General features: G+C 38.3%; 1 protein-coding gene and 1 long non-coding RNA gene across 2 annotated transcripts; one reads left to right on the plus strand and one right to left on the minus strand.

Annotated features, from left to right (window-relative positions):
* The first annotated feature begins 956 nt into the window (after positions 1 to 956).
* LOC125229528 lies at positions 957 to 19,249 on the plus strand. Its single transcript, XM_048134394.1, has 6 exons — positions 957 to 1,350; positions 13,045 to 13,309; positions 15,480 to 15,621; positions 15,803 to 15,917; positions 17,666 to 17,988; positions 18,605 to 19,249. Exons 1-6 carry the CDS (start codon positions 1,273 to 1,275, stop codon positions 18,888 to 18,890), a joined length of 1,209 nt encoding a protein of 402 aa, XP_047990351.1. The 5' UTR covers positions 957 to 1,272; the 3' UTR covers positions 18,891 to 19,249.
* On the minus strand, positions 1,412 to 1,756 carry LOC125229631. The gene is made up of 2 exons (XR_007177429.1): positions 1,712 to 1,756; positions 1,412 to 1,631 (listed from the first exon to the last, which is right to left on the minus strand). It is a non-coding gene; the product is annotated as an uncharacterized LOC125229631 (long non-coding RNA).
* Positions 19,250 to 20,386: the final 1,137 nt, after the last annotated feature.

Genomic DNA, 20,386 nt, shown 5'->3' on the forward strand with positions numbered 1-20,386 from the left:
TCTTGCTCATGTTAATGATATAGAATAGAGAACGAAATATAACTTTATTGTGTCGGTTTTGATTTAGTGATAACTAACTATTAAGAGATCAATATAACATAATTTACTTAATAGCATTTGAACTGTTGTCAACTTTGGATGATGATCCCGATCATGCAGTTTATCTTCTGATGGTCGTTCGGGCGATAACTTAATGCCGACAATTGAGATCAATCAATATAGGTATATATTTGCATATTGTTTCGCGATGTCGTGGTACACGTACCTAGTAACGTCAGATAAGAAGATTCAGGGTGCCCTCGTGTGGAGTGGACTTGCCACATAATCTGCGACTAAACTTACTGACCTGAATGCGCAGATCACGCAGATAAGATAAACTGTTTGATAACCTCCTGCATATGATGCATTTTATGAGATGTATAATTATTAAGCTATAATATAAAATATATACCTATTAGCAACGCAGCGATTTGTGGGGAAGAACCAAACAATAGACCAGGAAAAACAAGAAAGGTGAGTAATTTGACCGGCTACGGCTACCCATAAGGAACTAGTATGTAACTAGGGTAGGGTAACCTAGTAATAATGTACAGTCAGCCAAAAAAATGGTTTACCACTTTTCGACCTTTTAACATAGAGTCGAAAAGTGGTAAACCACTTTCTTGGCTGACCGTACCTAAATTATTATGATTTGACATTATATGCACATACATCTTGAGTACAAGTAGGTATTCAGTTTGTGACATGGAATTGTTACAATTAGTACTTACTTAAAAATAACCGACAGAGGCTTATTGATAGAATTTTTAATATTTATTTCTACTTAGCACCTTGTTGAAATGGGAATGATCCATGTCTGTAGTCGTATAAATCCCGCATGGGAGATGGTCCCGGTCCCGCGCAACGTGCGGGCCATGTGCCCGCGCGGCAGTCCGCCGCCGCTCGCCGCGCCGCCATGCCGCGTGCCACGCTCGTGCTGCTGCTGAGCGCGTTGGCGCACGCCACCATCATCGCTGACCAGCCCACCCTCTCGGACCGCATCCAAAAACTCTATGAGAAACTAGACAATTTCTCGCTCAAAACGACCGAAACATCTCTTGACCATATAGAAAAGCTATACGAGAATCCCGAAAATCCTCAGAAAGCACGCAACGTATCGATAAGTTGTACGAAAAGCTGGACCGCCTGAATTCTTTGACGCTGGACGAAAGTAACCCGAAGTATCTGTCGGATGACGATGAGGAGCTGCTGTACGCTCTGCAGGAGTGGGACATGTTGGACGACGACTTCGGCGCTGAGGCCAAGTACCTGCAGCGGCTCAAGCCCGAAGACGGAGACTATGATGACGAGGTGAGTCGAGGTCGAGCTTTAAAGTAAATAGTAAAAGGTACTAATTACCCTCCAGGAGGTCCTAATAGGGGAAAAAAATTGTCCCAAGATTTCCAGACATTTTTGGGATTGTCCATCCCATTACCGATATAGCTATGAAAAAATGGTAAACGGAATGGAAAACAAATCTTGGGACAGTTCCTTTCTCCTATCAGGCTATCAGGATTAAAAGAGTCCGCGATTCTTTGAAGAAATCACATAAAAATTACCAAATAAACCAAATACCGTTTAACACTAAAGACCTATCCGGCCTTCACCACTGGTGGTGCTCGTCATTTTTTCTTTAATATATGACATCTTATTTCGATTTTTAACTAAAGACCTACTTAATCTTTCTGGTATAGCCCATTGGTTGACTGGTAGAGAATTTATGTGACTTTTGATTTTTATGTGACTTTCTAAATTAGACGACGTTCGAAATTATCCCAATGCACCCTACTTCAACAGCCGACAAGGTCAATACCCTGATTGCTATTTAAGCGGAAAAAATCGAAACTATTTTTTTTTCGAACTACGAATTTTTTTCACTTATGTATCGCACTTAGAGTCATTAGTAACCCTATCAGCTGTTAAAGTATCACTCGGAACCTTTGCTACACCCTGTAGGTACCTACCGCAAATTCAATCTTATGGAAATTCAACATTTTAGGGTTCACCATACCGCAAAATCAACTTTCTGCAAATTCAACATTTTAGGATTCAACAAGCTGCAAATTCAACTTTATGCAATTTGGACATAAAAAGAACTCAACAAAATGCAAATTCAACATTTTAGGATTCAACATCCTGCAAATTCAACTTTAAGCAAATCCAACATTTTAGGAATTCAACTTGGTGGTCGGAGGCTAATTACCAATGTTGAATAATTGTGTTTAGTCGGTTTTTATCTGGTTATCACTATCATCCGACTTACTATAAAACAATAGGTACACTGTGTTTGTTTAGTCACCTGCAATAATTTACGGATTTAGCATAATTATGAACCATACTGACCAATTTTCACTATGGGACCAATCCCGAAATTGTGAAAATAGTATTTAATGATTTTAAAATTTTGGGTGTCTGACTTTGACATTTTTCGTGAGTGAGTGTTGCATTTGCATTTTCAGGGTTGGTTCCTTATTTAAATTGCCATTTTACCCTAATCCCCATGAATTATTGCCAGTGAATACATAAACACTCTGTTTAGCTAACAGTATTTATTTTGCAATCATAATTATTTACTTTATTTCAACTATTCATATTTATTTCATAATAAGTTCAGTCGAATAAAGTTGAGTTTATGTTTCGACTCACAAATAAATGCGTAATAAAACTCAGAAATTTGATTTGACCTAATTTTAGCAAATCGTTTATGTTATCTATTAATTTCCAATGACATGATTAACGAAAATTATGAAGAAGGATTCTTCAAAATTTAGCAATCTCTAAAGCCGCGTGTTGTAAGTAAAATACAAACTTAAGCAAAGCATTAGATAGGGACCAACAATAAGTTAATTGTTAGGTACATTTTAATCAGAATGCTATTGCTCTTCACGACTAAGGACCCATAACCTCCTCTGGGATGGAAGATCACATACTTACATATTTACAACATACTAAATAGACAGTGTCAATAAACAACTAAAATCAATTCAGTTTAGCCGCTTTTGGATAAGCACCTAAATATAAATTAGCAAATAGGAACATTATTAAAACATAAAAAATTACATTAAACATTTTCAGCCAGTGAATACTTAATTATTTGGAAATATGGAGAAAGTTTCTTTGATAGAGTAAATAAAGAAGCATCCCACATGACAACAAACTCTAACAACGGTGCAGTGCCATAATTTAAACGTTACCCACAATTATGACATCGCACTATTAAGGCCTATCAAAACCGCCAGACGTATCAATTATCTTGTCCCGCGGTGTGATGTCATCGTTGTTTGCCACCGTCTGGCATCAAACCCATTAGACAATGTCACAGTTTCTCTAGGGACTCAAACAAATCTATTTGTGAATTAGGTTTACTACGAATCTGTTTAACGATTCAAATGCAATAAAATTTTGTACGACTTCTATTACAATGTATCGGTATTTTGATGTAAACATTCGAAGGAATTTAGCGGATAAAATTCCCCCAAAATTGGCTAAATGGCAACAAACTGTATAACTAAGTCAATGCAGTTTATAAACAATAAATACTTATGCCAGAAAAAAACATGTGTAAGTGTAACGTCGAAGTTAATATTCAAAATTATTAAATATTTTAAAGCAATTTAAGCGATGGAGGAATAAGGATAATATTTATAAACATACCTCACCAAACTGCTTTCAATTTATTTCACTTGAAATCATTCAATAATTGTGGTCTATTTTTGATGGATAGCATAATAGTGTAATATATTATACCATATACTGTCCTCGTGTCTAATAATACGACGCACACTTAAGTAACTACATACATTCCGTAATAGCATTTTCCTAGAAATCGGACAGTACCTAAAGTTTCTTCAGTTGTCGCCGTGGTCAGAGATCGCAAGATGATTGATACAATATTTATTACTGTAAACATCCTACATTTACCACCAATGTACCACCTACTCATCTAGTAAAACAAAATGATTTTCTAAGAAAAACAAGTACCTACTTTTCCCGGCTGCAACAAGAAATCTCAAAGACTCTACGTGCTCTCTAATTTAATTACTAGTTGAGTAGGCCCATGAAATTGCACCAGTACAAAACCTGACAGCTAAAAAAATAAAATTGACTAGTAGGTGTACCTAATAGTCCAAGTTTCATGCTTCTGCTAGGAGGTATGTACATGTATGTATACCATATTATTTGAAGCTTCGGGCAAAGTTAAGTAATTAAGTGTTGCGTTTTGTTTTAATTCACCAAAATTAATCAACGGCCAAATTAGTTAATATTTAAGATATTACCTATTCATTCATAATTATTGTCATACTAGCTTTTGCCTGCGGCTTCGCTTGCGTAAGAAAGAGACAAAAAGTAGCCTATGTCACTCTCCATCCCTTCAACTACCTCCACTTAAAAGATCACGTCAATTCGTCGCTCCAGTTTGCTGTGAAAGACGGACAAACAAACACACACACTTTCCCGGTTATAGTATTAGTTTGGATATACTTACCTGCCTACCTAAAGACATCAGACTTGTATATCATAGTTACATAGGTATATCTATAATTATTGTATATTATAAAAGACCAGAGACGCAATCGTAAAAAAGTTGTAGGTAGTTGGGTCAATGACGTGCTATTTTGAGGTTTAGGGATTTTTAATACCTAACCGTGGTCTCTATAACTAATCCATTTCGACAATGTGTCACAAACAAGGCCCATATATATAACACGTGCTATTTTGAGGTTTAGGGATTTTTAATACCTAACCGTGGTCTCTATAAGTAATCCATTTCGACAATGTGTCACAAACAAGGCCCATATATATATATAACATGGAGTATAGTAGCCTCAGTAACGTATGAGGCACGCAATGTAGGCACTGATTTTAATATCACGTCAATGGCGGCTAAAAGGTTAAATACCTCGCAAGATACCTTGCATAACCGAAGAAAACATCCGTTGTCTGAAGTTATCTATTAACTGCCGATAAATATAATGCAACGTCGCATTAAAGCATAGCTTCTATTTAGGTTTATTATCGGGTGTTGCATTCCTACTGTATTTTAAACCAGTAATTTTTGTGACCCCCATGTCAGCAGTTAAACAAGCCTAATGAGAGATCTTCTTTGTGCTGGTTCGCCTGAGGCTATATATACAAAGGCCAGTAATCAGACGCATTAAAATTAAATACTGCTAAAAGGAATATGTTGTAATAAAACTATATAATTTCATTTCAATATAATTGAAACTTAATACTTACTAAGCTTAGCTTGTAATTTGTAAAGACCGTAGTAGGTATCAAATATCATATAGTTGCGAAAGGTGTAGGTTGTAAATAAAATATGAATTTTCTATCGCATAAAATTGCAACTCTTACATACAAAATAAATACCTACGGTCCATTAAAATAGACTGTCGGTTTGTATGTCAGCGATAACTTCTGGGTTATCTTCCTAGGACTGAGTTTACAAGTTACCAGAACTAATTTAAGTGCAGATGATATCATTCCACGCTACGTTTAATATCAAAACCTTGAAATAGGTTTATACAAAATTTATAAATGTGAAATGTGAAAATTTGGCAATCGTTAAAAATATGTCCATATAACAAATGTAAAAATATTACTCAGGTGGTAATATAATTTTTAAGAAATAAAAAACCGCCTTTCTTTGGGGTTCTGGTGATAAATACGTACTTTCAAATGTTGGATTATGTTATCAATTCGTCTGTATATTTTTTAATGTTTGTTATTAGATATCTCCGTCATTTCTGAACAAATTTTGAAATTTGGATGATTCTGAAGTACTTACAGATAAGAATGATTATTAGAACGGAACTCTAACCAGTAGGCCTACCAGAGGCGGGGAGTATGTCAGAAGAAGACGTGGCATCTATCTCGCGGCGACATACTCCCGCGGCCATCATGTGCTAGGCCTACAGAGGCGGCTCACTCTTCATCAGCAGTTCCACTGCACCAAATGTCACTGATCTGGACGTAAGTGCATGCTGTTCTTATAAAAATACCAAAGTCACTATAAGTGTGCCGTTCAGATTTGAGGAGTTCCGTTCTGACCGTCATCAGCAGTTCCACTGCACCAAATGTCACTGACCTGGACTTAAGTGCATGCTGTTCTTATAAAAATACCAAAGTCACTATAAGTGTGCCGTTCAGATTTGAGGAGTTCCATTCTGACCATCATCAGGAGTTCCACTGCACCAAATGTCACTGTTCCGTACGTAAATGCATGCTGTTCCTTTAAAAACACAAAAATCACCATATGTATGCCTTTCAGATTTGAGTAGTTCCCTCGATTTCTCCAGGATCCCATCATCAGAACTGGGTTCTGAGAAAAATGGGACCAATCTGTATATATATACATTCAATAAAAAAAAAATTCAAAATCGGTCCAGTAACGACGGAGATATCGAGGAACAAACATTAAAAAAAAAATACAGACGAATTGAAAACCCCTTCCTTTGAGATTTGGAAGGCGGTTAAAAATAAAGTAGAGGAGAACCAAACATTGAAGAGATACAGTGAAAGATGATAACATTGATAACCGCAGGTGATTTTCCAATAATTTTACATGGGTTACTATTCCTTGCGCTATTTGCCAGATTTAGTCAATTGTAACAAACAAAGTCGTCGACAAAGTGTCGTGTCAGTCACCTCGCTGGTTGACAGGTGTTCTGTGCTACGGAAGCGAGCGATTGCAATTGCAATCGCCCCAGGCAGGTGATTTCGTACGCAGCGTCATGTAATTTAGGTTATAAAAACTGGCCAAAACGCGTATCACACTAGCTGTAACACAGGGCTCCGTACCCTCACCGTATTTAATTCACAGATATTACAGGGGCTCAAAAATATCTTACACAATGATTGGACGATGGACGATAGATAGTAGGTATAACTTATTAAGCACGTATAATTTATTATTTATTAATACAAACTTACAAACATAGCGCGCTATAAATAGAAGACACCAGTATGATTTATTTTAACAGTATGATTCGTATGACCCACTTTCATAGTTACATTATAAGTATGTTTTATGTTATGTCAATCGGGTTTTTTTGAGATAACTATTATATTTATAGCCTATGATAAATCAAAGATCGCAAGAACAACAATAATACTTTTGTGTTTATTTATTCTACTTTCTGATTCACTGAAGCACATTATTTGGTTTTGTTTGAAAGTTTTGTTTTACATGTTTGTTTGGGCCTGTCACGAATGTATTTTGTCTAGATACCTACCACTCTGATATCAGTTACATTCAAAATTAGCCTGTATATTTGTAAACCCCTTGTTTGTTTCCCTGTGTGGTGACGGGTTAAGAATTTCACCACCCCCTTTCTTTCCGTGGGTGTCGTAGAAGGCGACTATGGAATATGGGTTAAATTGTGGCGTAGGCGAGAGGCTGGCAACCTGTCACTGCAATGTCACAGTTTCGTTTTTCTTTCAACCCCTTATTTGCCAAGAGTGGCACTGAAGCTTTAGTAGTTTCATGTGTTCTGCCTACCCCTTTATGGGATACAGGCGTGATTGTATGTATGTATGTATGTATGTATGTATATTTGTAAAAATATCCCAGGGCGGCAGATACTTTTGGCGCGTTGTTTTATCCTCTACCTACTGTCTGCTGACTGTACGTAAAGAAAGCGCGAGGACCGGACGCAGGGCAGGCAAAGCTCACCGCATCTCAATTATGTCGTTTGTGCATGACGGCCGTTAAATAGGGCTGTCACGACCACGTCACGACTGATATTATACGACACAATGAAAGGCTACCGGTTAGTATAGTAATATGTCATAGGTGTTATTCAATAAACACGTGTGAAATAAAGCCGAAGATACCGCTTTAAAGGCTTTTCTGTGAAGGACTTTCTAAAATTGGGGCTACACAAAAATCACTAGCTTTACAAGTAAACTAAAAGCGCGTAAGTACCTATTTATATTACGTATACCTACCTATACTGTTCTCACATCACAGGTGGAGTAGAGCTAGTAATACCTAGGGGTAAGGCACTGGTCCCACCGCGAGCTAGTAAGCTATGAGCTATCGGCTATAAAAACGAACAAAAGATCAAGTCTCACCCAAGGCAGACATTTTCCACTTTTAAATTTATTCTAAGCCTAGTGGCATCGATTGCAGACGTTTCTGCTAATCAGAAGTTAAAAATTTAGCATGGTTAGCGCATCGTAACTGGTGAATTTCCAATATGACTTGGAACTCCGGTTGCCGTTTAAGAAGTTTAACACTCTTACGGTAGATGTCGCTACGGGTCCCATTGACCTTAGTAGTGGAAAATTTCGCTGGCTTGGTTGAAGTCTTGGTGGCATAGTTGGCAGAGCGCTGGAGTATCGATCCAGAGGCCGTGAGTTCAAGTCTCACCCAAGGCAGACATTTTCCACTTTTAAATTTATTCTAAGCCTAGTGGCATCGATTGCAGGCGTTTCTGCTAATCAGAAGTTAAAAATTCAACATTTTGCATGAAAACTCCTGAAAATACTTCCAGGGAAACTTTTTTTTCACCTTTCCCTATTGACCACCTCACTTTACAGTTTCGTGTTATCGTGACATACGCACAGACAAAAAATTTGATATTTTCAAAATCTAGTACAGATGACAGATTTTTACGAACAGACATTATACAATTGCTTAATTTGTTTTATATTATTTTACAGTTGTTTGTTTTGTGTGAGTTACCCTAGTCGTCTTCCTCTAAACGATTAATCAATAATTACGATCTCTTTACAAGGGCATTTAAGTCAGCAAGGAATCCGGCACCTGCACCGCTTGCAGCTTTTACGAACTTTATATGGTCTTAACTTTATATGCACTTAATTGTGCATTGAGGGACTTTATCTCCTTTTAATAAGATTTACGAGCGGCCAGTTAATTGTGTCAACGATAGTGGATACCTAGGTGTGCGCATTCCAGTTACCACGAAAGTTCGCGTACACTCAGAGAGAAGGAATGTTGATTGTAGAGCAAATTATATTAGGTACTGGATTTTGGCAATCGGAAGTAAAAAAATTGACCAAGTGTGTGTGCCATATATTTATACACATATATATTATTAGATACTTGAAACTGCCCTCCAGTCGATTTGTCCCGGTATACCTTATTAGTATTTAATCAGATCCCGTATTTAATAATACAATAATAGGTATTATTATAACGAAGTAATCCTAACCGGCATTACTCGTTACTCCTAAAATAGAAGTTTATTTCCGTCTGCGCCGGCTTCTACCCAGCTCTTTTGATCCCAGACCATTGCGCTCTGATTGATCATTGATTGTACATTATCTGGAACTCTTTGATTTTTATTTTCCTTTTTATTACGCCCGGGCAAATGCTTTTATATTTAGATACGTTTAGACTTTGTTTATAAATAGGGCTTACAACTCTTATAAGTATAGTTATTTGCAGATACTCATTTCATTTAAGACTGCTATGTATATACATATATACAATATACAGCCTACACAGTAGCACCCTCTTTGGGGGATTGTGTTTTCTATTAAACTAAATTTCTGTCCTACTAATTCCCCGACTTCTAATTGTTTGGTCACAGACTTATATAGGTAAACTAGCTTTTACCCGCGGCTTCGCCCGCGTAATAAAAGTATTCATTAATATTTTCATTTGGATCCTTAGGTTTCTCTGTAGGTATATTTATCTGCGATTATTTCGATTGCACATAATACTTTTGCTTGCAATGATTGTAGAAATATTACACATCGACCACAGCGTAGGTAATTCTATATACGCTGGTGAAACCTTTATAAACATCCCACATAGCCCGTATTTCGACACTATGATCGGTGGGTAAAAAGTACTTTTTTCTATTATCCCTTAAATTTTTTTACATTTTGCTTATACTTATCGCAAACGTAATCTTCAAGCAAGCAAACAACGATCGTCTTAGAGCACATTGATTGTAAGAGACCGCCGACCGATTATCCGTATCCCTCTAACGATACCCATATTATCCGTATCCGTATCCGTATCGCTATCGCTATCGCTATCGCTATCGCTATCGCTATCCCTATCCCTATCCCTATCCCTATCCCTATCCCTATCCCTATCCCTATCCCTATCCCTATCCCTATCCCTATCCCTATCCCTATCCCTATCCGTTATCAAGATGTTCAATGATTTCTTATCAAGTGCTAAAATATAAAGTTTCATGGTTTTATCTTTTAAAATTAAGAAATCCCATACAAACTTTCAACCTCTTTTTCAACCCCTTCATCCCTTTTTTTCGAAATAAAAAGTAGCCTATGTTCTGTCTCAGGGTCTAAAGATTGTCTGTTCCAAATTTCATCAAAATCGGTTGCGTGGTTTAAGCGGGAAAGCGTAACAGACAGACAGAGAGACAGAAGTTACTTTCGCATTTATAATATTACTAGCTTTTACCCGCGGCTTCGCCCGCGTAATAAAAGTATTCATTAAGATTTTCATTTGGATCCGTAGGTTTCTCTGTAGGTATATTTATCTGCGATTATTTCGATTGCACATAATACTTTTGCTTGCAATGATTGTAGAAATATTACACATCGACCACAGCGTAGGTAATTCTATATACGCTGGGGAAACCTTTATAAACATCCCACATAGCCCGTATTTCGACACTATGATCGGTGGGTAAAAAGTACTTTTTTCTATTATCCCTTACAATTTTTTACATTTTGCTTATACTTATCGCAAACGTAATCTTCAAGCAAGCAAACAACGATCGTCTTAGAGCACATTGATTGTAAGAGACCGCCGACCGATTATCCGTATCCCTCTAACGATACCCATATTATCCGTATCCGTATCCGCATCCGTATCCGTATCCGTATCCCTATCGCTATCTCTATCGCTAACGCTATCGCTATCGATATCGCTATCGCTATCGCTATCGCTATCCCTATCGCTATCCCTATCGCTATCCCTATCGCTTTCCCTATCGCTATCCCTATCGCTATCCCTATCCCTTATCAAGATAACACTTTAAGTTCTCGCGCTTTGTACACATATTTAAAGTCACATACAGGTCGAACGCGATTAATTAACATTATTTTTACCTTTTTTTCCCAACGTTTCGGCCAGGTTGCACTGGCCCTGGTCGCGGAAGACTGACGTCCCAGCCAAATGTCACCGGAGATGTAAACAACACAAAACTACCCGATATTAATTTATATAAATGTTCGGGGTAGACAAATAAATATAATCTACCCGCTTTTAGTTAATGTTTATTTCCCACCATGTTTATTTTAAAGGTAAAAATAATGTTAATTAATCGCGTTCGACCTGTATGTGACTTTAAATATATGTTTAATGATTTCTTATCAAGTGCTAAAATATAAAGTTTCATGGTTTTATCATTCAAAATTAAGAAATCCCATACAAACTTTCAACCTCTTTTTCAACCCCTTCATCCCTTTTTTTCGAAATAAAAAGTAGCCTATGTTTTGTCTCAGGGTCTAAAGATTGTCTGTTCCAAATTTCATCAAAATCGGTTGCGTGGTTTAAGCGGGAAAGCGTAACAGACAGACAGACAGACAGACAGAGTTACTTTCGCATTTATAATATAGCTTTTACCCGCGGCTTCGCCCGCGTAATAAAAGTATTCATTAAGATTTTCATTTGGATCCTTAGGTTTCTCTGTAGGTATATTTATCTGCGATTATTTCGATTGCACATAATACTTTTGCTTGCAATGATTGTAGAAATATTACACATCGACCACAGCGTAGGTAATTCTATATACGCTGGGGAAACCTTTATAAACATCCCACATAGCCCGTATTTCGACACTATGATCGGTGGGTAAAAAGTACCTACTTTTTTCTATTATCCCTTACAATTTTTTACATTTTGCTTATACTTATCGCAAACGTAATCTTCAAGCAAGCAAACAACGATCGTCTTAGAGCACATTGATTGTAAGAGACCGCCGACCGATTATCCGTATCCCTCTAACGATACCCATATTATCCGTATCCGTATCCCTATCCCTATCCCTATCGCTATCCCTATCGCTATCGCTAACGCTAACGCTGTCGCTATCGCTATCGCTAACGCTAACGCTATCGCTATCGCTATCCCTATCGCTATCCCTATCGCTATCCCTATCGCTATCCCTATCCCTATCCTTATCCCTTATCAAGATGTTTAATGATATAACACTTTAAGTTCTCGCGCTTTGTACACATATTTAAAGTCACATACAGGTCGAACGCGATTAATTAACATTATTTTTACCTTTTTTTCCCAACGTTTCGGCCAGGTTGCACTGGCCGTGGTCGCGGAAGACTGACGTCCCAGCAAAATGTCACCGGAGATGTAAACAACACAAAACTACCCGATATTAATTTATATAAATGTTCGGGGTAGACAAATAAATATAACCTACCCGCTTTTAGTTAATGTTTATTTCCCACCATGTTTATTTTAAAGGTAAAAATAATGTTAATTAATCGCGTTCGACCTGTATGTGACTTTAAATATATGTTTAATGATTTTTTATCAAGTGCTAAAATATAAAGTTTCATGGTTTTATCTTTTAAAATTAAGAAATCCCATACAAACTTTCAACCTCTTTTTCAACCCCTTCATCCCTTTTTTCGAAATAAAAAGTAGCCTATGTTCTGTCTCAGGGTCTAAAGATTGTCTGTTCCAAATTTCATCAAAATCGGCTGCGTGGTTTAAGCGGGAAAGCGTAACAGACAGACAGACAGACAGACAGCCAGACAGACAGACAGACAGACAGACAGACAGACAGAGTTACTTTCGCATTTATAATATTAAGTATAAGTATTAAGTATGGAGGATAGTATATTATAGTATGGAGTATGGATTCATCATCATATCCATGTCAACAATTTTCGTCAAATGCTTAATTCTGTCAACAACCGTTAATTTCGTCAAATACCTAAGACGATAGTTCTCTATTTTTGGTATCCCATTCCACCGTCCCATTCACACTTGGCTGGTTCATTTAGTAAAAGCACAAATTGTTCATATTGCAGGAATTTGACATGGAAGATGACTACGCCATGGACGACGGCGAAGAACTAGAACCAGAAGACCGGGAGGGCACCACCGCCAGGACCGCGAGGTTCCCCACCCCGTCGGCTCTCAACCGGATCGGGACGGTCTTCTCACCCTTGTCTGTTATGGGCGACACCAGATCCGTGGTCAGAGATACCCCGCAGATTGTCGAGTTGGAAAATGTGGTTTCGGCGGCAGACAGCATGGCCGCGACCAAGGAGAGACCCAGGATTTTAGACGATTGTAAGTATTTTTAAATCGTATCGTGTACGCATATATTTCAGCTCTTTCTCAGACAAAGAATCATAATTTTAGTTTCGAGAATTTTATACTAGCATGGAGAATAAATTACGGGTACGTATCACAATGTCTAAAATTAAAAAACCTAACGTTAAATGACGTTCAAAATACCTAATGATTTTAAATACCTAAGCAAGTTACACCTACGCACGAATTACCGAAATTTAAAATGTCTATTGGACTAAATACCTAATGTTTGAAATACCAAAAACTATGTAACCTAAATTTTATACACCAACATTTGAAATACCCTATGGTCAAAATACCTAAAACAATTAACCGATCAGAATACCGAAGTAGTAGGGTAAGGAGGTTACGTTAGTTGTGACCAAACATAAAAACAAATAACTTACAAATTGTAAAATTTTAGAAAAATTAACAATTGAAATACTATACACAATTAGGTACACAATTGAAATAATATTATGTAAATTTTATGTAATGTAAAACAAAATGAAATGAAAAAACACAAATCACCACCACCACCACCACGATACCACGATATAAAGTATACTCGGAATAAGTTATCTACGAAGTAAAAGTCCACGATTTAATTTGACTTGTATCGATCATTCTACGTTATGAACTGTCGATGAAATGAAATTATTTGAAAAGTTGTCTTTGAAATAATATTCGATTAATTGTCTGTTGACGATTCAAAGTTAAACCGGTTATTTAAGCCCCATTTATTAGACATTTTTGCTTTTCGGATTATTCGGTTGGTATTTCGATTTTAGGTATTTTGAACGTAGGTCATTTAACGTTCGTTTTTTAATTTTAGGTATTTTGAACGTAGATCATTTAACGTTAGTTTTTTTATTTTAGACATTATAATCCTCCCGGATTATTTTCGGTTATTTAAGCACCATTTATTAGACATTTTTGCTTTTCAGATTTAATCATTAGGTATTTCGATTTTAGGTATTTTGAACGTAGGTCATTTAACGTTCGTTTTTTTAATTTTAGGTATTTTGAACGTAGATCATTTAACGTTAGTTTTTTTATTTTAGACATTATAATCCTCCCGGACCACCAGGTTGACTTTCCCAGAATGTTGATTTTTTTCAGTTTCGCAAAATGTTGAATTCTCATTTAACGTTGAAATATCAAAAAGTTGAATTCTCAAAATGTATACTTTCAACATTTCGGGATTTCAACATTTTAAGAACTCAAGTTTATATTCCTGGAATCTTTTTTTAACATGGGTATTTTTTTAATATGATTTCTACTCAGAATCGCGAGCTTTTTGGTCCTAATAGGAGAAAAAAATGTACCTTTGATGGCCTTGAATTTCAGTCTTCAGACTGTATATAACCCATTGCTGTAACGGGGAACAAAATTTTAAGGCATTATGCTTCGAAAAGGCTCATCAGTGGAGTCTTGGAACTTAAATATGCCCTGAAACTATATAGCATGTAACAAAAATCAATAGGGTGCTTTGAGATAATTTCGACGTACAGAAATGCTCGGGTAATTTTGAAAGGGGAATCTTGATATGATGGAAATAATGGTGATTTTTATGTGACTTTCAAAATTAGACGGCGTTCGAAATTAACCCAATGCACCCTACTTCAACAGCCGACAAGACCAATGTCCTGATTAATATTTAAGCGGAAAAAATCGAAACTCATTTTTTTCGAACTACGAAATTTTTTCACCTGTATCGCACTTAGGGTCATTAGTAACCCTATCAGCTGTTAAAGTATCACTCCGGACCTTTGCTACACCCTGTAGGTACCTACTGCAAATTCAGTCTTATGGAAATTCAACATTTTAGGGTTCACCATACCGCAAAATCAACTTTCTGCAAATTCAACATTTTAGAATTCAAGAAGCTGCAAATTCAACTTTATGCAATTTGGACATAAAAAGAACTCAACATAATGCAAATTCAACATTTTAACATTCAACATCCTGCAAATTCAACTTTTTGCAAATCCAACATTTTAGGAATTCAACTTGGTGGTCCTGGAGGCTTCATTTACCCAATAAACAAGCAGACAAAACTTTAACAGTTGGTATAACTACATTATGTCTTATAATGAAATTAGTTGATATATTCAGCAGTTAGATACGAGTAAATAAAATAAAACTTTACCCACCTCTTTTTCAGCATTGTTGACGAAACAGGAGCAAGCGGGCGTAGCGAGAGCAGCTCGCGCGTATTTGTCGGCAATGGTGCCGCGCGGCAAATGCATCACGCCGCAACCTCGCTGGCTGTCTGTGCGGCACATGGCTCCAGCATCTGACACCCTGTAAGTATTAAGAGATGAGTATACTGGCAGTAGACGTGTGTTTGTCGGCAATGTTGCCGCACGGCACGCCTCAACCTTGGGGGTTACCCGTGCTGCCCATTACTACAGCTTATATCTAGTTAAAGTCAAGCGATATGTATCACCATTATTACTTTTAACTCGTTGTTACCTTTTGTCTCAGATACCGGCCAACTTGTGTACTGCTGCACCGCTGCGCCGCCGACACGGGCTGCTGCCACAACGAGGAGCAGGTGTGCGCGCCCGTGGAGGGCCACTACGTCATCATCCCTTTATACGTGAGTATACCCTCATATCGTCTACTAAGCTTACAGCAACCCGTTGAGATGAGATTGCAATTTGACAAACTTGGCAACAAAAAGTATTGGGTTGGTAAGAAAGTAATGAGCGATCGATTGAATTCCACATAAAATTTTTGAGAGAGTTCTAGAATCTTCTATGGTCGAAAGTATATAAAGGGCGAGTCGCACAGTTTCTCGTCAGTCATTCACTAGCTGTCGCCGAGCTAATATAAGGAAGAAAATGGACGCATTAAAAGTGCATGTAAGGCATTGCTTACTATATGAATTTCAGTCTGGCCATTCAGCCGCCGAAGCAGTGCGTAATATATGTCAGCGTGTTGCTCCTGAAGTTGTGTCTGAGGCCACGGCGAAACGATGGTTCCAGCGGTTTCGTAGTGGCGACTTTTCATTATCAGATCAACCTAAGTCTGGTCGACCGGTGAAGATTGATGTAGCCAAATTAAAAACCTTAATTGAAGGAGATCCGAGGCTAACGAGTCGTACTCTTGCTACCGAGTTAGGCTGCTCTCATGTCACCATAGAAACACATTTACACTAGTTGGGAAAAAAACTACAAATACAGTGTTTGGATACCGCACGAACTTGATAGAGATCAACTAAACCGCCATGCCGATATCTGCATACAACTTCTGTCTTTTCGCCGCACATTCAACTGGTTGGACCATCTTATCACTGGAAATGAAAAATGGGTCTTATATATAAATCACACACGCAAACGTCAGTGGCTAGCTCCAAACGAAAAAGGAATAGAGGCACCAAAAACAGAGCCTCACCCGAAAAAAGTTATGCTGTCCGTTTGGTGGGATATTCATGGTATTATTCACTGGGAACTCCTACCAAGTGGAATAACTGTTACCGCATCAGTATACTGTAATCAGCTTGAAAATTTAAACCAAAAAATCTGTCAGAATCGTCCACAGCATGCTAAAGTTTTTTTTCTTACACGACAATGCTCGCCCACACATTGCAAAAGTGACTCGGCTAAAGCTATTGGAGCTAGGTTGGAAAGTGATACCTCATCCACCGTACTCTCCAGACTTGGCACCTACGGATTACGCATTGTTCAGATCGCTAAGCAATGCCTTGAATGAAAAAAAGTTCGATGATCAAGCCCATCTACGACAGTACATAGCTGAGTTTTTTGAATCTAAACCTAAGAACTTCTTCGCCGATGCTATTCATTCTTTACCAGAACGATGGAGACAAGTAGTAGATAACGAAGGCCGTTATATTTTTGATAAATGATTAAAATAATAAATTAAATAAAAATTACAATATTGGTTATGATTCGCTCATTACTTTCTTACCAACCCAATAAAATTCGAAACTGAAATTGTTACCGATTACTGATTGTTAAGATTTTTTTTTTTGTGAACCCACAATGAAATCACGAAATGAAAACTAATCTTCATCGAATAGAAAGACAGTATAAAAGCCGACAACACGAGCACAGTATAATAAAGAGTACTATCGTACAGTATGCCACGTGCCGCCCACCCTCTCTCGCTTACCACACAGTTACCACTTGTCAAAAACGCGAACAGTCGACCTGTCATATTTCACTCATACAAGCATGGTACGCGTTCACCTACACGAGCTTAGAATGTGTGCTAGGAACGCGCCTCTCTCATATATTTGATCGCCAGTGTCCGAGATGTGACACGAGGATCAAGATCTCATTACAAATTCAGACAAATCTCTCACATGCGCCTTTCATTTTCCAGTTAAGAAAACCCAGTGGGCTCATGGTAGCCCGCATGCAGTTCTTCAACCACACCCGCTGTGCCTGCGTCTCCCAAGAGACGCTGCAGACCGTCCCACGAGCACCTCGCCGCCATGTTCAAGAGATCAACAGTCAACGAGAGAACCACAGTCTTAGCCAGAACACCATCCAGGAAAGGCCAGACAAGCGCCAGGTTGGAACGGTAGAAGCGAGAGAGAGACAGGAAGATGCTGAGAGCACGAGTGCGAGTGTGAGCCAGAGTGATTGGGCCACGCAAGAGCCTAAGCAGGAAAGCGAGACCGCTGCGCCGCCGCAGCTCAAAAGGTATTTCATGCTGTATACTTACTTATTATTAGTTGAATGCATGACGAATGCTATTTGATAATATAAAATTATAGATTTTTAACTCTTCATTGTCCGTATTGTCGTCGTAGACAGACACCCCGTTATTAATCTTGATAGAAATGGTTCAATCCGGAATGATTCGATGAATCGAGATACGAGCATTCAGTATGTCCCCGCGGCCGGCAAAACGTTGCAGTTTGTGGCTTACCACAAAGATGACAAATACCTGCCAGAGCATCTTTATGCCAGACGACAAATTAGGAACGTTTTTATCTGGGCAAAGGGACCTTATTATCGATGGCGCTTACGACGTTGTTCGTATACAAATACGACGACGCGGGACGTAAGCGCCACCGACAATAAGGTCCCTTTACCCAGATAACGGCACATATACAGTTACTTAACCTGAGTGCTAAATGTCGATTCAATACATACCAGCAGCGGCTGATCCATACAAGCCGATTCCCACAGGCTTGCCTAAAATTGATAATTAGTAAAGTACCTAATGTTAAGGAAGGTTTCTGTTTGCTCAGTGTTACCTAGCAGAAATTTTCACCAGCCGCCACTGATACATACTATATTCCGATGTTTCCAGATGCACCTGCCCGACGCTGTTCCTGGCCCGCGTGTCCGACGCCGGCTGCGTGTGCGTGTGCGACTGGAAGGACCTGCAGCGGCGCCGCGACTGCATCTCCCTCTCCCGCGGGCGCGAGCACTTCGGCCTGCGAGACCGCGTCTGCGTCGGCACCGGCGACTGCAACCCGCCCACTTGCGAGTACGGCGTCTACGAGAGGAACTTCGGAAGGTGCCCCCTTAAAAGGTTTAGGAGGGGCAGGTTTAAGCCCGGGAAGTATCTAGACAGAACGTTGACGGGAAGTTAGGTATTAGTAAGTTATGAGATTGTTTTCAAGGGTCCGTCTAATACCAGTAAATGTAATAGAATGTTGTATTAAAACCAAACAGGCTTATTAGTCACAATGAGAGCTAGAAGTACGAGTATCAAATCTTTATTTATTTACTGTTTTTAATTTCTTTATACCCAAAAAATATTGTTTATGATTATCACATCGAAGGTTCGGGTTCAAGTAACCGTGAGCAAGATGGTTACGCAAGCTCGGTATCGTGATTGGTTTTGGCTTTTTTTTTAAACCGGACGATTGCGAGTCCGGAGTCCGGGTGTTTCTGACTGTTAGATATACCTAGTGTAAGAGCTGTAAAACAATATCACTTGCTGAATTAGGTACTCTGCAGTGGCGGAGCGTCGCTACAACTCGATTCCCAACGGGTTCCCTAAAATTCACTAGTATCTGTAGAAGTCCATACAAAACAACTTCCAAAAACCCCTCCGGCTTTACCAACGAAAATTTTCACGCCCCGCCACTGGTACTCTGTATGTATCCAGGGTATGTAGCCAAATGCACCAACGGTCACGATAATGTCGATATCGTAGCTATTTATCTCTATCGCCTTTCTGTATTGGCGCGACAGAGTCAGACTGCGTTTCCATCGGCGTCTGGCGTCAACGATTGTCATTCGGCTAAAACTATGATATGAATCTACTTTAGTGTTATAATATGAATCTACCCCAAATCTGTTAATGAGCGAACCTACGATATTGTGAATGCAAAAGTTTGTAAGTATGTTTTGTTGTTGTATTATGTTTATTCCTCCTTCCACTTATTAACTTTATTACAAAGACTAGGATCAATAATAATTTGAACTACGACTAAGTAGTACCTAGTTAAACTAAAATACAGATTTTTAACAATAATGATCTGGAGCGTTCTCAAATGGAAGTAATATACCTAGCAAGTATCTAGATAGTAATTTTGCTAACTTTACGGATATGAAACAGACAAAGGAGTCTAGATCTTCTTTTCGAAAATATTAGATATTGTCATCTAAACCTGTGCAGGTATAAAATGTGTAAGTACTACTTAATTAGACATACTTATAATTTGCTATACAGGGTGGCTAGCTGAATGGCACAATCGCTCACGAAACACGAAACGAAGCGCTAGTAGATATCTATCTCTATCGCGCTTGCGTAATTGGCGCGACAGAGCCAGCGGCGTATCGCTTTCGTTTGGCGTCGGAGAAATGCCATTCGGCTACGGGGCCTGTTATGCTATGCCCTTATGATGTCCATGAGATAGTTGTTATAATAAAAGTTACTTTATAAATAAAACTTTATGGATACCATTTATTACCACAAAGAATAATAAAAAGTAATAAATTGGCAAGAATTTAAAAAAACCGGCCAAGAGCGTGTCGGGCCACGCTCAGTGTAGGGTTCCGTAGTTTTTCGTATTTTTCTCAAAAACTACTAAACCCATCAAGTTCAAAACAATTTTCCTAGAAAGTCTTTATAAAGTTC

This window comes from Leguminivora glycinivorella, chromosome 1, assembly GCF_023078275.1.
Source record: "Leguminivora glycinivorella isolate SPB_JAAS2020 chromosome 1, LegGlyc_1.1, whole genome shotgun sequence".
NCBI classification, from domain to species: domain Eukaryota; kingdom Metazoa; phylum Arthropoda; class Insecta; order Lepidoptera; family Tortricidae; genus Leguminivora; species Leguminivora glycinivorella.